The sequence below is a fragment of the Bombina bombina genome, chromosome 9, assembly GCF_027579735.1.
Source record: "Bombina bombina isolate aBomBom1 chromosome 9, aBomBom1.pri, whole genome shotgun sequence".
In the NCBI taxonomy this organism is placed as follows: domain Eukaryota; kingdom Metazoa; phylum Chordata; class Amphibia; order Anura; family Bombinatoridae; genus Bombina; species Bombina bombina.
In genome coordinates this window covers 183,732,043-183,759,812 of record NC_069507.1, presented here as the reverse complement: position 1 = coordinate 183,759,812, position 27,770 = coordinate 183,732,043, and the positions used below count along the sequence as shown (strand labels likewise).

The window sequence follows — 27,770 nt, the reverse complement described above, 5'->3', positions numbered from 1 at the left end:
AATCAGTAACGCCTGCACAAGCGACGCCAAGTACTTCTAGTGCGTCTAATTCTTTCACTTTGCAAGATATGGCCTCAGTTATGAATACTACCCTTACAGAGGTTTTATCTAAACTGCCAGGGTTGCAAGGGAAGCGCAGTAGCTCTTGGTTAAGAACAAATGCTGAGCCTTCTGACGCTTTAGTAGCCGTATCCGATATTCCCTCACACTGTTCTGAGGTAGGGATGAGGGATTTGCTATCTGAGGGAGAGATTTGTGATTCAGGAAGGATGTTCCCTCAGACAGATTCAGATGTGACGGCATTTAAATTTAAGCTAGAACATCTCCGTTTATTGCTCAGGGAGGTTTTAGCGACTCTGGATGATTTATATTATAGTTCCAGAGAAATGGTGTAAAATGGACAAATATTTAGAGATTCCTGTTTACACTGATGTTTTAACGGTCCCTAAGAGGATTTAGGACATTGTTACTAAGGAGTGGGATAGACCAAGTATTCCGTTCGCTCCCCCTCCTGTTTTTAAGAAAATGTTTCCCATATCTGACACCATGAGGGACTCATGGCAGACGGTCCCTAAGGTGGAGGGAGCTATTTCAACTCTGGCTAAGCATACAACTATACCTATTGAAGACAGTTGTGCTTTCATAGATCCTATGGATAAAAAATTAGAGGGTCTCCTAAAGAAAATTTTTGTTCATCAAGGTTTTCTTCTTCAACCTATAGCACGCATTGTTCCTGTAACCACTGCAGCTGCCTTTTAGTTTGAGGCTCTAGAAGAGGCTCTTCAGGTGGAGACCCCACTAGATGATATTCTGGACAGAATTAAGGCTCTTAAGCTAGCTAATTCTTTTATTACAGACGCCGCTTTTCATCTCGCTAAGTTAGCGGCAAAGAATTCAGGTTTTGCCATTTTAGCGCGTAGAGCGTTATGGCTTAAGTCCTGGTCGGCTGATGTGTCATCTAAATCTAAGCTTTTGTCCATCCCTTTCAAAGGTAAGACCCTATTTGGGCCTGCACTGAAAGAGATCATTTCGGACATCACTGGGGGGAAGGGTCATGCCCTCCCTCAAGATAAATCAAATAAGACAAGGACCAAACAAAATAATTTTCGTTCCTTTCGAAACTTCAAGGGTGGTCCCGCTTCCTCTTCCCCTGCTGCAAAGCAAGAGGGGAACTTTGCTCAATCCAAGCCAACCTGGAGACCTAACCAGGCTTGGAACAAGGGTAAACAGGCCAAAAAGCCTGCTGCTGCCACTAAGACAGCATGAAGGGGTAGCCCCCAATCCGGGACCGGATCTAGTAGGGGGCAGACTCTCTCTCTTTGCTCAGGCCTGGGCAAGAGACGTTCAGGACTCTTGGGCCGTAGAAATTGTAACCCAGGGGTATCTCCTAGATTTCAAAGATTCTCCTCTAAGGGGGAGATTCCATCTTTCTCACATGTCTGTAAACCAGACAAAAAGAGAGGCGTTCTTACGCTGTGTAGAAGACCTTTTTACCATGGGAGTGATCTGCCCAGTTCCGATAACAGAACAGGGGCAAGGTTTCTACTCCAATCTGTTTGTGGTTCCCAAGAAAGAGGGAACCTTCAGACCAATTCTAGATCTCAAGATCCTAAACCAATTTCTAAGAGTTCCATCCTTCAAGATGGAGACCATTTGGACTATTTTACCAATGAACCAGGAGGGTCAATATATGACTACTGTGGATCTAAAGGATGCGTATCTACACATTCCTATCCACAAAGATCATCACCAGTTCCTCAGGTTTGCCTTTCTGGACAGGCATTACCAGTTTGTGGCTCTTCCCTTCGGGTTGGCCATGGCGCCAAGAATCTTCACAAAGGTGCTAGGGTCCCTTCTGGCGGTCCTAAGGCCGCGGGGCATAGCAGTGGCGCCTTATCTAGACGACATCCTAATTCAAGCGTCGACTTTCCAACTAGCCAAGTCTCACATGGACTTAGTGTTGGCCTTTCTCAGATCTCATGGGTGGAAGGTGAACGTGAAAAAGAGTTCTCTTATTCCTCTCACAAGAATTCCATTCCTGGGAACTCTGATAGATTCGGTGGACATGAAAAATTTTCTGACGGAGGTCAGGAAATCTAAGATTTTAACCACCTGCCGAGCTCTTCATTCCATTCCTCGGCCGTCAGTGGCTCAGTGTATGGAGGTAATCGGACTTATGGTAGCGGCAATGGACATAGTTCCGTTTGCTCGCTTGCATCTCAGACCACTGCAACTATGCATGCTCAAACAGTGGAATGGGGATTATACAGATTTATCTCCTCAGATAAATCTGGATCAAGAGACCAGAGACTCTCTTCTTTGGTGGTTGTCACAGGATCACCTGTCCAGGGGAATGTGTTTCCTCAGGCCAGCGTGGGTTATAGTGACAACGGACGCCAGCCTACAGGGCTGGGGTGCAGTCTGGAATTCCCTGAAAGCACACGGTTTGTGGACGCAGGAGGAGGCCCTCCTACCGATAAATATTCTAGAATTAAGAGCGATATTCAATGCTCTTCAGGCGTGGCCTCAGCTGGCTTCGGCCGGAATCATCAGATTTCAGTCGGACAACATCACGACTGTAGCTTATATCAATCATCAGGGGGGAACAAGGAGTTCCTTGGCGATGATAGAAGTTTCCAGGATAATCCGATGGGCAGAGACTCACTCTTGCCATCTATCAGCGATCTATATCCCAGGGGTAGAGAACTGGGAGGCAGATTTTCTAAGTCATCAGACTTTTCATCCGGGGGAGTGGGAGCTCCATCCGGAGGTGTTTGCTCAACTGGTTCAGCTATGGGGCACACCAGGATTGGATCTGATGGCGTCTCGTCAGAACGCCAAACTTCCTTGTTACGGATCCAGGTCCAGGGACCCTCAGGCAGTACTGATAGATGCTCTAGCAGTACCCTGGTCGTTCAACCTGGCTTATGTGTTTCCACCTTTCCCTCTCCTTCCACGTCTGATTGCCAGAATTAAACAGGAGAGAGCTTCGGTGATTTTGATAGCACCTGCGTGGCCACGCAGGACTTGGTATGCAGACCTGGTGGACATGTCATCTCTGCCACTGCGACAGGACCTTCTGATTCAAGGTCCGTTCAAGCATCCAAATCTAATTTCTCTGCAACTGACTGCTTGGAGATTGAACGCTTGATTTTATCAAAGCGGGGTTTCTCTGAGTCGGTCATAGATACCTTGATTCATGCTCGAAAGCCTGTCACCAGCAAAATTTATCATAAGATATGGCGTAAATATCTTTTTTTGGTGCGAATCCAAAGGCTACTCATGGAGTAAGATCAGGATTCCTAGGATTTTGTCCTTTCTTCAAGAAGGATTGGAGAAAGGATTGTCAGCTAGTTCCTTAAAAGGACAGCTATCGGCTTTGTCTATCCTATTGCACAAGCGTCTGGCAGATGTCCCAGACATCCGGGCTTTTTGTCAGGCTTTAGTTAGAATCAAGCCTGTGTTTAAACCTGTTGCTCCGCCATGGAGTCTAAACTTAGTTCTTAATGTTCTTCAGGGGGTTCTGTTTGAACCCATGCATTCCATAGATATTAAAATTCTATCTTGGAAAGTTCTGTTTCTAGTTGCTATCTCTTCTGCTCGAAGGGTTTCTGAACTATCTGCATTACAATGCGACTCGCCTTATATTGTTTTCTATGCTGATAAGGTAGTTTTGCGTACCAAACCTGGGTTCCTCCCTAAGGTTGTTTCTAACAGGAATATCAATCAGGAAATTGTTGTTCCTTCTCTGTGTCCTAATCCTTCTTCTAAGAAGGAACGTCTGTTGCACAACTTGGACGTGGTTCGTGCTTTGAAGTTTTATTTGCAGGCAACCAAAGATTTTCGTCAATCATCTTCTTTGTTTGTTGTCTATGCTGGAAAGCGTAGAGGTCAAAAGGCTATGGCTACCTCTCTTTCCTTTTGGCTGAAAAGCATCATCCGTTTGGCTTATGAGACTGCTGGACAGCAGCCTCCTGAAAGAATTACAGCTCACTCCACTAGAGCGGTGGCTTCCACATGGGCTTTTAAAAATGATGCTTCTGTTGAACAGATTTGTAAGGCTGCGACTTGGTCTTCACTTCATACCTTTTCCAAATTTGATACTTTTGCTTCTTCGGAGGCTATTTTTGGGAGAAAGGTTTTGCAAGCAGTGGTGCCTTCCATTTAGGTTCCTGTATTGTCCCTCCCTTCATCCGTGTCCTAAAGCTTTGGTATTGGTATCCCACAAGTAAGGATGAAACCGTGGACTCGGTACATCTTGCAAAAGAAAACAAAATTCATGCTTACCTGATAAATTTCTTTCTTTTGGCGATGTACCGAGTCCACGGCCCGCCCTGTCTATCAAGACAGACAGTATTTTTTATTGAAAACTTCAGTCACCTCTGCACCTTATAGTTTCTCCTTTTCTTCCTTGGCCTTCGGTCGAATGACTGGGGGGTGGAGTTAAGGGGGGAGCTATATAGACAGCTCTGCTGTGGTGCTCTCTTTGCTACTTCCTGTTAGGAAGGATAATATCCCACAAGTAAGGATGAAACCTTGGACTCGGTACATCGCAAAAGAAAGAAATTTATCAGGTAAGCATAAATTTTGTTTGTTTAAAAAAATTATTTATAATGTTCTTTATTGACATTTGCATATACTAAAATCGTACGGTAAGCAAAGTATGTGGTCCCATTAAAGTTAGTACGCTGCATGAGAAAATTGTTATTTTAAACTTGTGTTCCCAAGATCATGTGAGAAATATGTAGTTGGAATAAAAAATCTTTATGGGGGGCGTGTCCGAACAGCGATCTGAACTGGTTGCAACTTCTTAGAGCTCCAGCTGACACTCTGCAAATCCGCCGATATAAGACACATTTTACAGCAAAATATCACTACTACACCATATATTGCTGTGTTATTGTGTGGCACACCTCAAATCTAGATATCTGCTGTGTTTTTTGAAGCAGGAGTAAAAAGATCGGACTACAGGGGCCTGGAGCGGCGGCTCATAACAGGCGGCGCTACTGCCTCGGCACGCCGAGGTAACCCAACCCAACTTGGAAAATAAAGCACTAAAGCACGGACTCTGAAAATCCTTATTCAGCTAAAGCATGGACTCTGCAAATCCTTATTGAGCTAAATTACAGTAATATATCACCCAAACAAACAGCCCATAAACAGTGCCAAAGACCAATAAAGATGGCCGCCGAATACGAAGCAAGTTTGTTCAATAAAATAGACGACTACTTGGAAAGAATCGATAACTGCTTCAAGAAGTTAATAGAAAAAGCCCAATGGGTCACCTGATGGGCATCTACACTAAGCGCAGTAAGCCTTAGATCGCAATCGGCACCACAGAAGCAGCTCCTTCACAAGAAAATCCTGGCCTTAAACGTAATTGTATACTACATCTAAACCAACTGGTGCTTTTACCTATTGCGCAGCTGAAGCATCAAGAGATGGCATCCTATTAGGAAGGTTTTGCCCATTATACTAGCCTTATCATCCAGGAGTATACAGAATTGCCAAACGCCATATCAGATGTACACGCTGCTCCAACTTAGCTGTTGAGATCAGTAAATACAGTTCGACAGAACTCACCAACAGTATGTGGCCTGCTGGGTGTCGTGCCCTTAAGGGAGCTTGGGGGGGACTCCCGGATTGCCACAAGCCCCTACATGACAGACATTTCAGCCGTCCACACCATGTCAGAAGAATTTTACACTGATCTTCATGAGAAACAAATTAATCTGCTACACCCTGCCGGCGGGGCTATTGATGAGCTGGCACATGATGGATATATGACAGCCTTAGCTTCGCCCAACCGATGCCATCTCTACACCCGCAATAAATTAAAGAGAGACACTGGGACAATGTTTTCACTAAAGACTGCACTCAGTCTCTAAAAAGATGCATAAGCTTTTTCTTAATAATTACGGCTTGATTAGATCTTAAGTTGTGAGTCATATATACCCCTGGTTGGTTTGTCAGTTTTATTCTACTTAATGTTACACACATTCACTATCGCATTGTAATGGTCTTTGCCTTAAACCTTGCAGCTTTGCAGAAGTTTTCATTCCTAGGATAATGGTTGGCGGTACTCCTTTATGTAATGTTATTGATATTTATCACTGATAAACAGATAGGGATGCCTTAAAAGTCATATTATTGATTGAGTCCACACTGCGGCTTGTGGCCGGAGCCGCAGAACGGCTTGATTGTCTTCATAACTAAGCCAGGTATCACTCATCATATAAATGTAATATACATACAAATAGTGTACCATATTGTTTGAAGAAGCTTAGAATGTATAATTTACTGTCTAGGTAGACTTTATATTGAGACTCTATAATGTTAATCTGGCCTATATAGAGCCCTGTTAATGTACACATGATCTTCCTGTCTATATTTTGAATAAGGGGTAATATATACCATTAATAAAACTGAATAGCTAAACTACATAAATTTTTACTATATATCAGAAGGACTCCAACCATTTATACCTTAACCTGAATAGCTTAATATTTGACCAATAAAACGGTCTCCAATAACAACGCAATGATACTTGCATTTCCACATCAAACTTACACCGTATTTAATATTTCTATCTGGAACTGAGAGTTATTCTCCCTAACAACTATAACATATCTCCATTAACCAAACTGTAGGGATGTATATATGGTCAGTAGCTGTTCTCTCCATATATTATTCACTTATTTATCTTGTACTGCAGAGTTTCGCTCTATCACTTATATGAATACCCAAGTTGGGCTCTTGCATCATTTTTCTTTTAACCAAGACAATTTCTACATTCTCACTGTTTTTTAGGATGCAATCTTTTTTGTTTTTTTTTGTTTGTTTGTTTGATATTGTTGACTTCTTTAAAACCCCCGCAGCATAATGTTTTAGTACATAGGAACCAAGAGTGATCCAAACTGTTTATAAGAGCGGGGAAAAGGGGGATGTTTACTTCGCCAAGTACATAGCATGTTTCTCAATATGTCAGAAATACCTGTAGCATTACCAGTACTTTGTATTTTATGTTTGTATATTTCTGTATCCTCAATAAAAAAAAAAATCTTTACATTTATAGAACAAATGTTCAGACATTAGTTAGTGGTGTGGTGTTTGATCACTTACCTCTTACCAAAGGTCATGTTTTACATTTGAATATCACCAACTTTATTTTTTTTTCTGTAGAGCAATAAAAAGCTTATTTTAAATGTCAGTTAATATTGCTCACATCAATACCTTATAATAAAATATGAAACTAAGAAATAAGAGGAAAAAGATAAATGTATTATTTTAAGAAATATTTTTGTATGGTCAGTTGTGGAACACATATTTATTTTATTTTTTTTCAATCATGAATAGCACAAAAGAAAACTCTAGAAAACAGCTTAAACTTGATTGGTTAGAGGTAGAAAAAAGATAATTTGACTCATAATGCAAACTATAATGCAGATAGGATTCTAGAAATTAAAGGGATATTAAAGTCCAAAGTAATCTTTCATGATTCAGATAGGGCATGCCATTTTAAACAACGTTCTAATTTACTTTTATCATAAAATTTGCTTTGTTCTATTGTTATTCTTAGTTGACAGCTCAACCTAGGTAGGCTTATATGCTAATTTCTAAGCCCTTAAAGGCCGCCTCTTATCTGAATGCATTTGACATTTTTTTTCACAGCTAGAGGGCATTAGTTCATGTGTTTCATATAAATAATTGTGCTCACGCACGTGAAGTTATTTAAGAGTCAGCACTAATTGTTTCAAAATGTAAGCCTGTCAAAAGATCTGAAATAAGGAGGCAGTCTGTAGAAGCTTAGATGCAAGGTAATTACAGATGTAAAAAGTATATTTTTATAACAGTGTTGGTTATGAAAAACTGGGGAATGGTAAATAAAAGGATTATCTATCTTTTTAAATGATAACATTTTTGGTGTTTACCATCACTTTAATGCATCACTGTGCAAGTGAGTAGAGCGCAAGAGCTTAATAATTATTGGTGCAGAGAGCATTTAAGCAACTGGAACTGTACTCATTAAGATGTAATTGAATTGAGACCTTAATGGCCTGAGACATCCGGAGGGAGGGAAGTATGTTGTTCTATGAATCCCCAAGGCACTTGTAAGTTCTGATATATATCAGCAATATTTTGGGACTGGCTAGAAGCATCAGCATTCGTGTAACATAATGTCATATATTATAAGGCAAATTCTAGATAAATATGCAAAATTAGATTATGTAACTTAATGAACATTACAAAAAATATCTCTTAATAGCAAAATGATTAATGAAATAAAGTCAAGTCATAACTGAATATTACTATTTTTGTTGATTTTTCACTAATCAAATTTACATTTAAATGGACATTAAACACTTTGAGATTATATAAAAAAATATAAAATGATAAATCATATATATATATAAACCTTTGCGATATACTTTTATTATTTATTTTGTCCCAATTTCCTGTAATTTCATTCTGAAATTATGAGCTTTTCTGTCCCTGTTAGAAATGGAACTTGCCATTGACTGCAAACTCTAGTGACCTATTTATAACTGTCCCTAATTGGTCACAGCAGAGAACGTAACCTAAGTTACAACATGGCAGCTCCCATTGTTTTATAGACACTAAAACTTTACACTTATTTTGTTAATATTTAAACAACTAATGAAACTTTAAAAAGTACATCTACGTGTTATTCTCTGGCTAATCTTTTCTTTGAATGCATGATTCTACCTAGCATTTGTTTAGTGTTTAATGTTCCTTTAATGTAAAGGGACATTAAAACTCTGATTTACATATATTATCAATTTTTTTGTTCTTTTTATATCCTTTGTTGAAATGCATACCTAAGTAGGCTCAGGAGCAGCAAAGCAGTACTGGGAGCTAACTGCTAGTTGGTGGCTACACATATATGCCGCTTGTCAATGGCTCACTATATGTATCCAGCTTCTAGTAGTACATAGCTGCTCCCTTAACAAAGGGATCAAAGAGAATAAAGCAAATTTGATAATAGAAGTAAATTGGAAAGTTGTTTCAAATTGTGTGCTCTGTCTAAATCAGGAAATAGAAAATATTGGGGTTTTATGTTACTTTAGAGTGAAACTTAAAAACTGTAGAGAAATGTAAATACAAGGTGTTTTTCTGGTCCTTTAAACCAAAAGCAAATAATATATTAAAAAGCCTGCTCATTTTACTTTCTTCAGTGTAATATATTAAACAAATGCATTTAATTGTAACGGCCATTGTTGTAGCATAGAGGAGGAGAACAAACTGCCTGATAACAATGAAACTTACATAAGAGTATTAAAGGAGCATTCTACTTCAAGAGAAATGTATTCTAATTCAATAGACCCATTTATTATTACTCTAATTTGACTTGGTAACTGTGTCTAACCCTGGACATAGGGGTTAAAGGGATATGAAACCCAAAACGTTTCTTTCATGATTCAGATAGAACGTACAATTTTAAATAACTTTCCAATTTACTTTTATTATCAAATTGTCTTTTTTCTCTTGGTATCCCTTGTTAAAGAAGCATCAATGTACTACTGGGAGCTAGCTGACTACATCACGTGAGCCAATAACATGAGGCATATATGTTCAACTACCAATCTGCAGCTCCTGAGCCTACCTAGCTACCCTTTTCAACAAAGGATATCAAGAGACCAAAACTAATTAGATTACAGAGGTAAATTGGAAAGCTGAATAATAAAAAAAATTAGATATGTCCCTTTAAACACAGTTACTTCCTTACCAAGAGCGCTGAAGCCACTATTGAGCAGGGCCAATTGTCTAGCTGGTCATTTTTTGTTCATGCAACAGCAATGCATTGTGACTCCTGAGTGCAACTTTAGCTATGTTTTTGCCCTGTTTGCAGGGTTTAAACATAATTACCAAGGGGCATTAATGTATTAAAAGTAATAAAGTGTTCTAATGAATTAGAGCATTTTGGCATTCCACTATCATGTCCATTTAAGGCACACTAAGATAAAGTTATTTATTTCACAAGTTATTTGGTTTTGGAAAAAGTACAATATATGGCTAGCACTTTAATCATTATTTCTCTCAGACAGAAAAGTAAAGCTCAAATTTTAAAAGTTTGTCTATATCTTCTCGTACTGAAGTGTACACATCCCATGCTACGGCTAAACTCGCTTCCCTGAGCTCTCACCAGTACTCACAAACAGCTGTGTGTGCAAACAGTGTCTCAGGCAGTTAACCCCAGCCAAGCTGGTTTGTAAACACCAATAGAAAAAAAATCACATAAAAATAATGACGACATACAGAATAGCCAGCACTCGCTTGGATGCAGATACTTTGTTACAGCATTTGACCAGTTGGTGATAAGCCCTGGAGCCGCTACAAGGTATCTTCTTACCTGAGTTCTAACCTAAAGTCAGGGGCGAAACTACAGGGGGTGCAGGGGTTGCAATTGCGACTGGGCCCCCAAGGGTGGGGTTCCAGCTTAAAAAAAAAAAAAAAAATTTTTTACAATAAAATAACGTTGACCTGCCACTGCCTGCACTGATATGTGAGTGTGACATGATGCTTCACTAGTGTCTCTGTATACAGGAGTTAGTGTTTCTGTTTTACCCATTGGTGTTTATGTGTGTGTATTTATGCATGTATGTGTGTGTCTGTGTATTTATGCATGTATGTGTGTGTATGTATGTGACGGTGTGTGTATATGTTTGTGGAACCAGCAAATTACAGACTTTGTTACTACAGCATGGGGGGGGCAGGGGGTAAACAGTGTCAGTCTATACAGTACCACTATATACAGTACGGGGGGGGGCTGGACCATGTCACAGACTACTGTGGTCACTGTATAAAGTACTGGGGCGGGTAGGGTCAGGCCAGCCATCTCACCGGCAGATTACAGACTGTGTCACTAACTCACTTTATACAGTACTGTTGGGTTAAACAGTGTCACTATATACAGTAATAGGGGGTCAGACTATTTCACAGACTGTGGGCACAGGGTACCTCCTTTTGCATACATGTAATCTGATTCACATTTTTTTTTCTGTGTTTTAATTATATATATAAAAAAAGATATATATCAAATTCACTTTTTTTTTTTGGGGGGGGGGCCCTTTTTAGATTCTTGCACCTGGGCCCTGTGGTTTCTAGTTACGCCTCTGCCTACAGTTCAATAAAAAATAATATACATACATACATACACACACACCCAAATATACACACACAAATACATACTATACATAAAACACACACACACACACAAATATATATATATATACATACATAACACATACACACACACATAAATATATATATATATATATATATATACATACATAACACACACACACGCATAAATATATATATATATACATAACACACACACACACACAAATATATATATATATATACATACATAACACACACACACACACATAAATATATATATACATACATAACACACACACACATAAATATATATATATACATACATAACACACACACACACACATAAATATATATATATACATACATAACACACACACACACATAAATATATATATATATATACATACATAACACACACACACACATAAATATACACACACAAATACATACTATACATAAAACACACACAAACAAATATATATATATACACATACATAACACACACACACACAAATATATATATATATACATACATAACACACACACACACACATAAATATATATATATATATACATAACACACACACACACACAAATATATATATATATATATATATATATATATATATATATATATATATATACATACATAACACACACACACACACACACATAAATATATATATATATATATATATATATACATACATAACACACACACACACACATAAATATATATATATATATATATACATACATAATACACACACACACATAAATATATATATATACATACATAACACACACACACACACATAAATATACACACACAAATACATACTATACATAACACACACACACACATAAATATATATATATATATACATAACACACACACACACACAAATATATATATATATATATATATATATACATACATAACACACACACACACACAAATATATATATATATATATATATATATATACATACATAACACACACACACACACAAATATATATATATATATACATACATAACACACACACACACACATAAATATATATATATATATATATATATATATATATATATATATACATACATAACACACACACACACACACACATAAATATATATATATATATACATACATAATACACACACACACATAAATATATATATATACATACATAACACACACACACACACATAAATATATATCTATACATACATACATACATACATACAAAGTAGTCCCAAACAACTAAGAAATTGCAGCAGGCAGGTTTAAATATTTACTTTTTCCTATCTTTAACATTGAGCTGACTAGTAACTTTCACCTCCTGACTAGTAAACTATAGTAATATCTATTAACATAGATAGATAAGAAATGTATATAGGGATTGATATTTATATGATAATACATAATGTGTACTTTTATGGGAATCCAGTCTATTGCAGATGGGTTTTTTTTGAGAATTTAGTTTGTTTTTTTAACTAGGCATACAGTTTATTCTAGGTGACAGGATAAGCATAGCAAAAGGTCAAACTGCCTTTTTTTCATTGTGTATCTATCGGAAACACTTATCTAAATGAATGTCAAATTGTAAGTTTCAGCTAATTTCTGTTCTGAAAAGGTCATATTTATGATAGTATTTAACATATTAATCAACTGCAGAGTTCTAGAGAGAGGTTGTAAATGATAATAGACAATATATAATTATGAAAAAAGATAATGATTGTAATTTTAATTAAAGCAAGATCCTGTTTTCTCTGCTTTAATTATCTTAGTTCACTAGAAATCTAAAAATCACAAGCGAATAAAATAATTGTCTGCCTGTTTTCAGATAACTTCTATATATCTGCTTAATATGTCCTCCACAGTATTTGCAAGCTCAATTAATGACACAAGCCTGACAACATTGATGCCATAGTAATGGTTTGTCTCAACAAATAAAAAAAAATGGTTAAAGGAACAGTCTAGTCAAAATTAGACTTTTATGATTCAGATAGGGCATCCAATTTACATTTATCATCAAATTTGCTGTGTTCTCTTGGTATTCTTAGTTGGAAGCTAAACCTAGATAGGTTCATATGCAAATTTCTAAGCCCTTAAAGGCTGCCTCTTATCTGAATGTATTTGACAGTTTTCACAGCTAGAGGACATTAGTTCATGTATGCCATTTATCATCAAATTTGCTTTGTTCTCTTGTTATTCTTAGTTGGAAGCTAAAACTAGATAGGTTCATATGCAAATTTCTAAGCCCTTAAAGGCCGCCTCTTATCTGAATGCATTTGACAGTTTTCACAGCTAGAGGCCATTAGTTCATGTATGCCATATTGATAACATTGTGCTCACGTCCGTGGAGTTACCTAGGAGTTAGCACTGATTGGCTAAATTGCAAGTCTGTCAAAAGAACTGAAACAGGGGGCAGTCTGCAGAGGCTTAGATACAAGGTTATTACAGAGGTAAAAAATATATTAATATAACTGTGTTGGTTATGCAAAACTGGGGAATGGGTAATAAAGGGAATATCTATCTTTTTAATTCTGGAGTAAACTGTCCCTTTAAGTCCCACTGCCCCTTATTCTAGGAAGGGTGTACACAATTTTCAGTTCATTCATAATAATGTTGGATGTTTTTCCACTTTAATTTGTTCTTTTAAATCTGATTTAGACAATTACTTTATCTGAAATCACATATTCTAATACATCCAAGGCTAAATTTAATACATTGAATTCATTGGCACAGCAACACAGATAGTTAACAGGTCAGTTTTAAAAGAGTACACTCAGGGTTGTAGCGCATAGTGTAGTATTACTAAGTCTTCTGTCTTTAAATATAAATCTATCTCAAAAAGTCCTAAGCTACTAGCCAGGCCAAAATGTTACTCGCCACTTCAGATCCCACACCACATCCACTATTCCACTTCTTCTTTGCAAATGCTTAGCTATTTTGAAACACCTTATTGTGCAATGAATTGTAATATTGTTTTTATTTTATACTATAACAAATTAAATAATGCTACATACAGTAATAAATTAACAAAGAATATGTGCGTAGCAGTTAGCAACACCAACTAGAGGTTCTGGGGAAGACAACAGCTGGATAGAAAAAGGAAGTTGTTGAACTGAAAGAATGCAGAGTATTTACACTTTTCCTCTCCAATCTCTCTCTCTGCCCCTGTTTACCGTCTTAGCAGTAACAGTCTAAGCACTGATGGGGTCCCTACAGCCCTAGAGAAATAACATATCCTTGCCTTTTCATGGATATATAATATCCCTTCAGATAATATTTTTAGCCCATAGCCTGAAATGTGTGTTTGTCAGTGCTGCAATAGGAATTTATATTTTGCAAATACAATGTGCTAACTTCGCTACTTAAAACACACCACCAGACTTCAGACAGTGAGTGAAGGTTGATTCAGCATTCACTCACTAACTTTCACTCGCCACCGTTAAATTTCCACTCGTCAATGGCTAGTGGAAATTTTGAGCACTGTATAAATAAATATATATATATATATACAATTTTATATATTTAAATATATATGCAAACACATGCACTTTAAATAATTTCATGGGAAACAATGTGATTTTGTAAAATATTCCTCTTTCCCTGGAGGGAAGGGGGTATAAACAGGTTTATGGAATATACCTATAAATTTGCAACATACAATTATTATTTTTCATAATCGGATTGACGCAATACTAATTGATATAAGCATATAGAGTAAAAAAAATGATACAAAGAAATATTTAATGTGGCATTGAAAATGTTTCCATCTGAATAATTTCAGTTTGAGAACGAGATCATCACCAAGTTGGACCACGAAGTGGAAGGTGGGAGAGGAGATGAACAGTACAAGGTTTTATTTGAGAAAATGTAAGTGTTGATTAACAGATACAAATGATATCTAAGTATAGATACACAAAGCTATAGTGAGAAAGAAGTGTTCTTCACAACTCTTTTATAATTAAAATGTGCTAATGAGGCATTGAGAGCAAAGTTTCACCCTTTTCAACTTATTGTGCTGTTTTGTTGATAAAATGAATAATACGGTTTATGTAATATTTCAGACTTCTGGATCACTGCAGAAAACACAAATATTTGTCCAAAAGTGGCGAAAACTTTGTAACACTTGTTGTCCGGTTAATGGAGAGGCTACTGGACTACAGAACAATCATGCATGATGAAAATAAGGAAAACCGAATGAGCTGTACCGTTAATGTCCTGGTTAGTCTTTATCTCAATCAGCTGTCTGCTGCTATTTGCATACTTTAAAAACTCAACTGACAATCTTGATTTGTTGTTTTTATATATGTCCTTGACATCCCCTAAACTGTTATTGCAATAAATGTATATATGCAATGCTGTAAATAAGGAGCCGCAAGCAATAGTTAAAGGGACACTAAACCCACATTTTTTTCTTTCACGATTCTGATCGAGTATGCAATTTTAAGCAACTTTCTAATTTACTCATATTATCAATGTTTCATTGTCCTCTTGCTATCTTTATTTTAAAAGCAGGAATGTAAAGCTTAGGAGCCTTTTAGGTTCAGCACCCTGGCTAGCGCTTGCTTACTGGTGGCTACATATATCCACCAATAAGAAAACGTAACCCAGGTTCTGAACTAAAATTGTCCGGCTCCTAAGCTTTACATTCCTGATTTTCAAGTAAAGATAGCAAGAGAACGATGAAAAATTGATAATAGGAGTAAATTAGAAAGTTGCTTAAAATTGCATGCTCTGTCTGAATCATTAAAGAAAACATTTGGGTTTAGTATTCCTTTAAATAATACTGTGATTATGTTGGGTTTTGGATTTGTAGTTAAAATTCTTTGACTTTAGAAGATCCACTTATAAACATGAAGTAGTGTTATAAAGTTTCTAATATTGTATTGTCTATTAAAGGCACTTTTTTTGCAATGTAGCATATAAAAATAGCATGTTTATAGGGTTACAACTCAATGGGCTTCTGCACTTTTTACTGTATTTTTTTAATACTTCTCTTCATGCATATGTGATTGGTGTGTGTGCACGGGTATATAGTTACTAGTTGCTTAGATAAGTGGAGCATATATATATATAGTTAACACACAGAGAGAATATCAGCACTATGGGTTTGGAAGTCCCAAAAAAGGATAGAGGAGTGATCACCAGTCCCTGTATTATACAGTCCTCCTGTGTATATGGCACAATCAGTCTTTGTGATGTATAGAGGAGAAATCCAGGTTGTCTTGCAGCCTAATCCGCTAACAGAGAGTATCCAAGAAAGGAAGTCCCAGCAAAATCTAAGACAAACACAAGAGGGAAGGGGTGCCTGGGAAATCCTCTTTGTCCAGATCCTTGTACCTCTCCCAACAGAAGATTAACCATTTCAGAGAGCACTGCTGACTGTTCAAACCCTGCGAGGACTTCTAATCCACACCTAGAAAGAAACACCTTCAGAACTTGCCAAAGTTCCTCAAAGAGGGACAACCAGTATCCATTCTTCTTTGTCAATGCTTCTGTTGTGTCAGTGTTCAGGGTAGACACCAGCATTTTAAACACAACACTTGCTCAGAGAGCCTAAAGTGCTTGTTCCATCTGGTAATTACTCAATTTGTTAATTGCTGACATGATACAAGCCCGGCTGATGATCTGAGCAGCTGCATTATTTAAAATGTGGGTGCAGTGAGAATATTATTATTATTATTATTATTCTTTATAAAGCGCCAACAGATTCCACAGCGCTGTCCATGGGTACAAAGATAAAAGACACCAGACAAAGTTTAACAAACAAATACAGGGGGAATTGAGGGCCCTGTTCCCGTGGGAACTTAAAACAATATCTAGCTATGCTTCACATGCACGCGCAGAGAAAAATGTTAACACTAAAACAGTGATAACTTTTACTAGAAGCATTTTTGCCAATAATTGTATACTGCAAATATGTTTCTATTCAAAGATGTAATAAATCTAAGTGTATTTACATTTTGACTGGAATATCCCTTTAACCCCCAAAATTAATGTTTCAAAACTCCCTCTGAAAGACTTCAGAGGCCAACTTTAGGGCTATGTGTTTTTTTGTTGTTTTTTTTCCCCCTCCAAATCTTCAGTAGACAGTTCAGCCAATTACATAGCTACCAAGGTGCTATTATCTTGTGTATATGAGTGTTCCTTAATCAGTATGTCTGCCTGACCTCCTCAAGTAGACATCCAGGGCATGCGTGACTGCATCCTTCAACTGGCACGTAAACACAATGTAAACACAATGTAAACTGTGGATCGTACCCACTGTATGTGTGTCTGGGGAAGCCGGGCAGTCAGAATAACGCATAACCGCACAGAAGAGGAACCCTTCTCATTGGCTTCTCTGCTCTGTGAGTGACTGGCTAAGGCTTCCAGAAACAAAGATTCTAGGTCATTTTTCAAGGACTTATAATATAAACAATAGGATATATTACACACAATCATTATTTTTTTTAGCAAATAATATTTATATGCAAAATTATATTTGCAACTTTTACCGCAACTACTAGAACATAAAGGGACATGAAACCCAAATTTTTTCTTTCACGATTTAGAAAGAGCATACAATTATAAACAACTTTCTAATTTACTTCTATTATCTATTTTGCTTCATTCTCTTGATATTCTTTGCTGAAAAGCATATCTAGATATGCTTAGTAGCTGCTGATTGGTAGCTGCACATAGATGCCTCCTGTGATTGGTTCACCATGTGCATTGCTATTTCTTCATTAACGTATATCTAAAGAATGAAGCAAATTAGATAATAGAAGTAAATTGGAATGTTGTTTAAAATTGTATTCTCTACCTTAATCATAAAAGAAAATTTTTGGGTATAGTGTCCCTTTAATATTTACTTTATTTTTTATGTTCTAATGCATAGCTATAGATACATAAAAGTGAGTTCATTTATATAACTCCACAAAAAATAGCTGATTTCACATAGCTGTGAATTGTGCTCTAGTATGCGTGATAACTCTGAGCTCAGACACAAGTACATGTAGGTCATTTCCTATTCTACATCTGCCTGCCACAATTATGTTTTGGTGTGAAAATTGTACCTCTTAAACACAAGTAAATCTATGTTAAATCTTCAGCTCACTATAGGTATTTACATCAAAGGTTTAACTGTCAAACAAAATTCTATGGAGTTACCATTTCATAAACTTTCTGAACATTTTTGGCTTGTTAATGTAAAAAATCCAAACCTGAGGCAAGTGTTGTGCCTTACAGCTTTATGCATTTACTTTGTTGTTCTATAAATATTAATGTACTTTTTTATTATGTGTGATAGGATTTATAAAATACAAACAAGTGTTCTCTTTTTTTCAGAATTTCTACAAGGAGATTGAAAGAGAAGAAATGTACATAAGGTTTGTAACTGTTGGGATGTTTTTTAACTGTGCTTTTGAATTAACATGTTGAGACCTTTCTAGTAGTGTTTGCAAATATATATCGTATTTATGTTAATACAAGCAACCAATAAAATAACTGTTAGAACACTGCAACCTGAACCGTTATAGAAACTAACTCAGTGTCTATGTAATGCAAATGAATACATGAAACAGTTGTGACCCACCTTGCGCATGTACTACATAGCCAAATCAATAATACTGTTATGTGTTGCGTTCAATGTAAACAAAACACATAGAATTGCACCATTTTGAAAGGAAATACTGAATCATTTTAATTCTGTTAGCATCAATTTAACTGAGGCTGGATTAATAATCCAAAGATGTAATTAATTATTAAATGGGAATATTTTCTAAATTATTTATGTTCTGAGTAGTTTGTGATTTAAAATTTTTTTTTTTTTAAAGGGACATTGTTCTCATTCGTTAGACATTTTAACACTACTGGCTCTGCAAGTCTGTGTTTAATTCCCACAATGGGTTAAACACATAGTTAAAGCACAGCGTGAGAGCCAAAAAGAACTGCTGGTCCTGGGCAGACACTGTATGCAAGCCAAACAGAAGCTGCTTTTGTACAGCCTCTTGAATTACCAGCCATGTCCAGCAGTTCTCTGCAGCTCCTGAGCTGTACTTTAGCTGTGTGTTAGAGATAGAAAGGTTGAAATTGAAATAATGCATGGGTGGGTTTCAATGTTAAATATAAGCACTGTTGCAGTAAACTGTATCTAGTGTTTTACAGCAACATAAACACATATGCTGTGAGGGCCGTGCACCAGCATTCAAACACCACACCTTCTCAGAGAGGTACCAGTGGCTTGCATGACACATACACAATATACACCACCATTATCTAGCTCAGTGATTTTTAACCTTTTTTTTGCCGTGGCACACTTTTTTACATTAAAAAATCCTGTGGCACACCACCATCCCAAAATTTAAAAAAAAATCACACATTGTAGCCTAATACAGCATATATATATACACATACACACAAACACACACATACTGTATGTATTGTGCTGTTATGCCATGCCTCCTACAAACTACCCCTGCACTGGGAGTAAAAAACAAGCAAAGTTTAAAAAATATGTCACACTGTTGTCAGTCTGCCGTGGCACACCTGAGGATCTCTCACGGCACACTGGTTGAAAAACACTGATCTAGCTATCAGTAAAACAAACTGATTAAAAAGGGTAGCACTTGCAAGATAATGGTACTATTGAAACACAGCACTTTAGTCCTAGATTAACATTAATTTGATAGATGTTATACTATTTTGATTAGAGGGCGTTCCTTTTGAGAGATTAGTGTGGTGCCATCGGATGCTTTCATGTTACAATATACACCACCGCCAGCTTTCTGGGCAGGCATGATGTTGAATACTAGCACAGCTTTTATTAGAAGCATTTTTTGCTACTGGATGTATATTGCAAATATGCATCTATTTAAATTTAAATACTTATATTTAAATGTAAATACTTTCAATTTTGACCTTTCTATCCCTTTAACTCCTTTGCATTGGGTTAAACACTAAGAGTTACAGGGTCAGTAATGTTAAAATAGCACACGCTAACGAGTCAGAGCATGTCATTTTTGTATTATAATATCCGTTTAAATTCTCTGCATTGCTGGCTGATATTGGGTGAGCTAATAATCATGGTAGACTTAAAGGGACACTAAACACCTGATGCAGATTCTGCAAACTAACATCTGCTGTCAGTGCATAAATCTACTACAAATTTAGTAATAAAGGATTTTTCGGCAGTCTGTGCAGCTTACCCCCATTGCATTCAAGAAAAGTGTTGTTAAACAGAATGGTAATACTGAGCTCAGTGCTGCTATGTGTGCTGCCATGTTGTAACGCACGTTGCTCACAGGCACAGTAGTCACGTGATGCACATGAGGATTACAGAATGCTCTCTCACAGTGGTGCTAAGTGAGTGCTGTATGAACATTTTTCATATGTGCCTCTTATTTATATAAATAAATATTCTGTTGTGCAGGCATTTTATTAATTTCAAAGAACTCAAAACTTTTTCTAAGCTAGAAGAAATATGTCTACTGCACTATTGAGAGGAACTGTTGTTTTAGTTAATAGCAACAGCTGATGCTACACGGAGGGGAAAGGAATGAGCTGAAGATACACTGAGGGGGGAGGAAGGAGGGGGGAGTGGCATGCTCCATGGGAAGAAGAGAGCTGAATAACGCTGCAATTACATTTACTAGAAGATTTATGCACAGATTAATCCTCTTTCATATACAAACTGCAACACATTGGTACATTACTAAAGGAAGTTTTATATATGTTACTGGTTCAGGATCCTAAACTGTCCAATAATCAATTTGGTCAAATTTTCAAATCTGCTGCTAAAGCTCCAGAGGTTTTTCTAGTGCCTGAGGCAATTGCCAAACTAATTACCAAAGAGTGGTCAAGGCCTGGTATTCCTTATAATCCAGCCTCAAAATTTAAGATCCTGTTACCGTCTTCTAATTTAGACCTTTGGGAGACCATCCCTAAGGTAGACAGAGCCATTTCCACCTTGGCGAAGCGCACTACCATTAACATTATCATAATAAATGCCAAGAATATGGAATTAGCTGTTTTGACCAGAAGAGCTATGTGGCTGAAATCATAATCAACTGACATGGTTTTTTAAGACCAGACTTTTGACTCTTCCTTTTCAAAGATTTTATTTGGTCCTTATCTTGATGCAATTATTTCTACCATGACTGGAGGTAAAGTAGCCATTCTCCCTCAGGAATAGAAATCCCAGGGGCAGATTAGGGCTTCTAATTGTTTTTATTCTTTTCGTAAATCTAGGAACCAAAACTCTTTCTTCACAAAATTATTCCTATAGAACTTCCTGGAAGTCTTCACTTGGAACAAGTCCAAAATATAAAAAAGCCCTCCTCTTCTACCAAGTCAGCATGGAGGTGTAGCCCCTGATCCAGATCCTCTTCTGGTATGGGTCAAATAAAGCCTTTTTCAGAAGGTCTGTTCGAGATCCCTGGTTTTGAACGTTGTTTCCCAGGGATACAAAATAGGCTTTAGATCAAGGCCTCCTAGAGGAAGGTTTCCTCTGTCCCATATTCCAAAGAATACTGTAAAGGCACAAGCCTTTTTTCAATGTGTTCAGGATCTAGAACTCATGGGGTTGTACTTCCATTCCCTATGTCAGAACAAGGCCAGGGTTTATATTCCAACTTTTTTTAGTTCCCAAAAAAAAGAGGGAACTTTCAGGTCTATTCTGAACCTAAAAACAAGTTTCTTAGGGTTCCTACTTTCAAAATGGAAGCAATCCTTCCTCTTGTTCAACAAGGCCAATACATGTGCACCATAGCATTGAAGGATGCTAACCTTCATATCCCAATCCACAAAAAGGTATAATCAGTATTTTAGACAGATTTGATTTTCTGGACAAACAATTTTAAACAGTGGCTCTACTGTTTGGTCTGGATACAGCTCCCAGAATTTTCACAAAGATTCTTGGGAACTCTATTCTCTGTAATTAGAGCTCAGGGTATTTTAGTGGCTAAATACCTGTACAATATCTTGGTTCAGGCTCTATCTTTACCTTTAGCAATATCTTATACTAAAACTCTTTTATTGTTTCTTCAACAACATGATTGGAAAAACAATGTTTCAAAAAGTTCTTTCCTAGGAGGAGTCATATACTCAATATCAATTAGACTATCTTTAACAGATCAAAGGAGATTAACGTTTGAGAGGACTTGTACAAAACTTTGTCAATTTCCAACCCTATAATATCCCTCTGCATGGAGATACTAGGTCTGATGATTGCAGCATCAAAAGCCATGCCATTTGCTCGGTTTCACATAAGACCTCTTTAGCTTTGCATGCTGATTCAATGGTGCAAGAATTATAATCAACTTTTTCAAAGGATACTTTTGGTTCTGTAACAAGTTAATCTCTATCATGGCAGATCACCAGTCCATTTCTCCGGGGGGTTTTCTACGTCCAAATTGGAGAATAATTTATGATAGATGTAAGTCTCTCAGGTTGGGGCGCAGAATGGGCATCCAGGAGAGTGTGAGTTTGATCTCCTTAGTAGGCGAGGTTACCAGTTCATGTATTATAACTAAATTTTCAGGATTCTTCAGAGCTGGCCTCTTCTGAAGGAGACTTATCTGCGTTTTTAATCAGACAATATCTCAATTGTGGCTTATATCAGCCATCAAGGGAGAACATGCAATTCCCTAGCGATGAAGTAGGTTTATTGAATTCTAAATTGGGCAGAGAACAATTTCTGCAATATTTTTTTGCAATTAATAGTTTAGGTATGAAAGATTGGTAAGCACATTATCTCAGTTGCTGATTCCAGAGTAATGGTCACTTAATTTGGATGTCTTCAATCAGATAGTAAATAAGTGGGGTCTTCAAGAGATAGACCTGATGGCTTCTCATATAAACAACAAGCTTCCCAGATATTTTGCAAGATCCAGGGTTCCTCAGGTGGAGATTGCAGATGCTCTAGCAGCTCATTGGTCTTTTCGTCTGGCATACATCTTTCCCCAACTGTTCTGCTTCCAAGAGTGATAGCTGGAATCAAGCTAGAGCTATCATCAGTAATTCTAATCACTACAGCTTGGCCATGTAGAACTTGTTTTATGGACCTAGTACTGATGTCTAGCTTTCCTCCATGGTCTCTTGTTCTAAATCACTCCCTTCTGTCCTGTCTCAAGGTCAGATCTCGAGTCTCTCAACTTCACGTCTTGGAGATTGAACGCATCATTTTAAAATTGTAACGTTTTTTCTGATACGGTTTTAAATACCTTAATCCAGGCCATGAAGCCTGTCATGAGGCAGATCTATTACAAAGCATGGAAAAATTTTCTTTCCTGGCATTCTTTCATGATTGGTAGAATTCTTCAGGTCTTAGAAGAATGTTTAAGATAAGGGCCTATCTGCTAGCTTTTTGAAAGGTCACATTTTGGCTCTTTCATTTTTTTTTTTACCATAAGAAAATTGCTAAACTTTTTTTGTTCAGTCTTTGGTCAGGTTAAAACCAGTCATATTAAACCAATGTTTCCCGCTTGAAACCTTAATTTGGTTTTAATAGTTTTACAGGAATCTTCATTTGACATTCAGCTTCTGTCTTGGAAGGTCCTGTTTCGTTTAGCAATTTCTTCTGCCAGAAATGTTTCTGAATTGTCTGCACTTTCTTGGGAGCCCCCTTATCTGGTTTTTCACCAGGGCAAAGACTGTTTTAAGAACTACATTTGATTTTTTGAGAAAAGTAGTTTCTTCAGACAACATTAATAGGGAAATTGTAGTTCCTTCTCTGTGTCCTAATACTCAAAATTCTAAAGAAAGGCTTCTACATAAGTTGGATTAAAGGGACATTGTGCACTAGATTTTTCTTTGCATAAATGTTTTGTAGATGCTCCATTTATATAGCCCATACAGTTTAAAAAAAAAATGTATAGTTTTGCTTATTTTTAAATAACATTGCGCTGATTTTTTAGACTCCTAACCAAGTCCCAAAGTTTTAGGGGAATACTGATGTATACCTACTCCAGCTTGTTCCTGTTTGTGTAAAGAGTCTTTTCATATGAAGAGGAAGGGGGAGGGTCTGCTATTTTCCACTTGCAGTGGGTGTTCCAGCTACCTTTTAAACAGAGCTAAACTGGGAGCTTCTAAGAAAGTTTTAAGCGGTTTTATTCTGGATTTTTATATCGGTATGTGTGCATATTCTCCTTATAGTTATATGAAAATTGGAGTATGCTGTCCCTTTAAGTTAGAGCTTTAACATTTTATCTATAGGCTAGAAAATAATTTTAGACCATCCTTATTTCTTGGTTCCATGCAAAGGTCTAAAAGGCTACAGACGTTACTTTAGCTTCACCACCTACTGAAAGAAAGCAAAATTTATGATTACCTGATAAATCAATTTCTTTCACGGTGGTGAGAAGTCCACAAGATCCACCCAATTATTTTAGTTAAAGGGAAACTGAACCCAATTTTTTTTCTTTTGTGATTCAGATAGAGCATGACATTTTAAGTAACTTTCTAATTTACTCCCATTATCAAATTTTCTTCTTTCTCTTGGTATCTTTATTCGAAATGCAAGAATGTAGGTTTAGATGCCAGCCCATTTTTGGTGAACAACCTGAGTTGTTCTTGCTGATTGGTAGATAAATTCACCTACCAATAAAAAGTGCTGTCCAGAGTTCTGAACCAATAAAAAGCTTAGATGCCTTCTTTTTTAAATAAAGATAGCAAGAGAACGAAGAAAAATTGATAATAGGAGTAAATTAGAAAATTGCTTAAAATTGCATGCTCTATCTGAATCACGAAAGAAAAAATTTGGGTTCAGTGTCCCTTTAAGTTAATTTTTCTCTAGCGGCAGTGCTAGTTTTGCACTTAATTTTCCTTGCTCTGTGCTTACCTGCCTTTTTACTTCTCCGTGCTTAGCTATACACACCAGAGAGGTGGGAAGAATTGAGTACTCTTGAATTTTTTTAGAATCTTTGCCTCCTCCTAGTCACCAGGAGTTGAATACCACAAGAAATGGACTTGTGGACTCTCAATACCATGAAAGAAATGAATTTATCAGGTAAGCATAAATATTGTTTTTCAGAGAATGATAAAAATGTTGTTGGTTTTTATTGGAAATTGTATATTCACACGGGAAAACTTCAAGAGCATTTGATGCTATAGTGCACACCTTGATTTTATAACTGTAAAATAACTTCTTTTTTTTTGGGCTGCAGGTATCTGTACAAATTATGCGATCTTCATAAGGAGTGTGATAACTACACTGAAGCAGCGTATACACTCCTTCTGCATGCCAAGCTTCTCAAGGTACTAAAAGTAATCTATAGAAACTAGATGGTTTTCTCTAAATACTCTTTTCTGTTATAGTTTTTTAATCATAACCCTATATGATTTTATATATATACTTATACTGTGCAGTATAGGTAACTCTTTATCTGCCTTTCCTTAGCAATCCTCATGAGTCACCTTCTCATCAGAAACTTTCAAAGTTCTTTACATTTTCCAGATTGACTGACCTTTATCTCTTAAAGCAGCAGTTCCCAACCTTTTTTCTCTCATGTACCCCTTGATTAGGCTTTTCATTTACCAGTACCCCCTGTCTTCATTACCCCCACCCATCCCTCAAAATAAAGGAAGCACTTTTTTATAGGGGAGGTAAGCTATACCTGAATTGCATACGACTGTACGTGTATCAATTGGATTAAAGCTCAGATCTTATTCTAAGGAGTCCTGCTTTGTGGCTGGTGCCCCTGGCAGCTGCCTGGTTGTTCCTAAACAAGGCCCTGGGGGGGGAGTAATGATCATAAAAATATTTAAATTTGTTAGATCGATATTAACCACCCAGCCACTATGAACGTTTCTCCAACATAGGTGTGTCCGGTCCACGGCGTCATCCTTACTTGTGGGATATTCTCTTCCCCAACAGGAAATGGCAAAGAGCCCAGCAAAGCTGGTCACATGATCCCTCCTAGGCTCCGCCTACCCCAGTCATTCTCTTTGCCGTTGCACAGGCAACATCTCCACGGAGATGGCTAAGAGTTTTTTGGTGTTTAAATGTAGTTTTATTCTTCAATCAAGAGTTTGTTATTTTAAAATAGTGCTGGTATGTACTATTTACTCTGAAACAGAAAAGAGATGAAGATTTCTGTTTGTAAGAGGAAAATGATTTTAGCAACCGTTACTAAAATCGATGGCTGTTTCCACACAGGACTGTTGAGATGAATTAACTTCAGTTGGGGGAAACAGTGGGCAGACTTTTGCTGCTTGAGGTATGACACATTTCTAACAAGACTTGGTAATGCTGGAAGCTGTCATTTTCCCTATGGGAACCGGTAAGCCATTTTCTTAGTTTAGTATAAGAATAAAGGGCTTCACAAGGGCTTTAAAGACTGGTAGACATTTTTCTGGGCTAAAACGATTACTTTATAAGTATATTTAGTGGATTATAACTATAAATAGTTTTTTTTTAATCTTGGGGATGTATTAAAAAAAACGGCAGGCACTGTATTGGTCACCTTTTTCACTTGGGGCCTTTTCTAGTCATAGGCAGAGCCTCATTTTCGCGCCACTAATGCGCAGTTGTTTTTGGAAAGCAAGGCATGCAGATGCATGTGTGAGGAGCTAAGAACCACTGAAAAGCTTATTGAAGGCGTCATTTGGTATCGTATTCCCCTCTGGGCTTGGTTGGGTCTCAGCAAAGCAGATACCAGGGACTGTATAGGGGTTAAATGTAAAAACGGCTCCGGTTCCGTTATTTTAAGAGTTAAAGCTTTCAAATTTGGTGAGCAATACTTTTAAGGCTTTAAGACACTGTGGTGACATTTTGGTGAATTTTGAACAATTCCTTCATACTTTTTCACATATTCAGTAATAAAGTGTGTTCAGTTTAAAATTTAAAGTGACAGTAACGGTTTTATTTTAAAACGTTTTTTGTGCTTTGTTATCAAGTTTATGCCTGTTAACATGTCTGAACCATCAGATAGACGATGTTCTGTATGTTTGGAAGCCAAGGTTCCTCCCCATTTAAATATATGTGATGAATGTGACTTGCAGGCCCATTTATCAAGCTCCGTATGGAGCTTGAAGGGCCGTGTTTCTGGCGAGTCTTCAGACTCGCCAGAAACACAAGTTATGAAGCAGCGGTCTAAAGACCGCTGCTTCATAACCCTGTCCGCCTGCTCTGAGCAGGCGGACAGGAACCGCCGGAAATCAACCCGATCGAATACGATCGGGTTGATTGACAGCTCCCTGCTGGCGGCCGATTGGCCGCGAGTCAGCAGGGGGCGGCGTTGCACCAGCAGCTCTTGTGAGCTGCTGGTGCAATGTTAAATGTGGAGAGCGTATTGCTCTCCGCATTTAGCGAGGTCTTGCGGACCTGATCCGCAGTGTCGGATCAGGTCCGCAAGCCCTTTGATAAATGGGCCCCATAGTGTCCAAACAAAGTAGGGACAATGATGCCACTGATAATGATGTTGCCCAAAATGATTCCTCAAGCGAGGGGAGTAAGCATGGTACTGCATCATCCCCTTCTGTGTCTACACCAGTCTTGCCCACACAAGAGGCCCCTAGTACATCTAGTGCGCCAATCCTCCTTACTATGCAACAATTAACGGCTGTAATGGATAATTCTATTAAAAACATTTTGTCCAAAATGCCCACTTATCAGAGAAAGCGCGAT

General features: G+C 37.3%; 1 protein-coding gene across 1 annotated transcript in view; it reads left to right on the top strand.

Moving 5' to 3' along the window:
- The window catches only part of DOCK1 (dedicator of cytokinesis 1), an 827,740-nt gene that overhangs the window by 665,852 nt on the left and 134,118 nt on the right, over nt 1-27,770 (top strand). The window contains exons 34-37 of the mRNA XM_053692513.1: nt 14,949-15,034; nt 15,229-15,385; nt 18,494-18,534; nt 25,309-25,399. Coding sequence (XP_053548488.1) covers nt 14,949-15,034; nt 15,229-15,385; nt 18,494-18,534; nt 25,309-25,399 — 375 coding nt within the window. The remainder of the gene's footprint in view (nt 1-14,948; nt 15,035-15,228; nt 15,386-18,493; nt 18,535-25,308; nt 25,400-27,770) is intronic.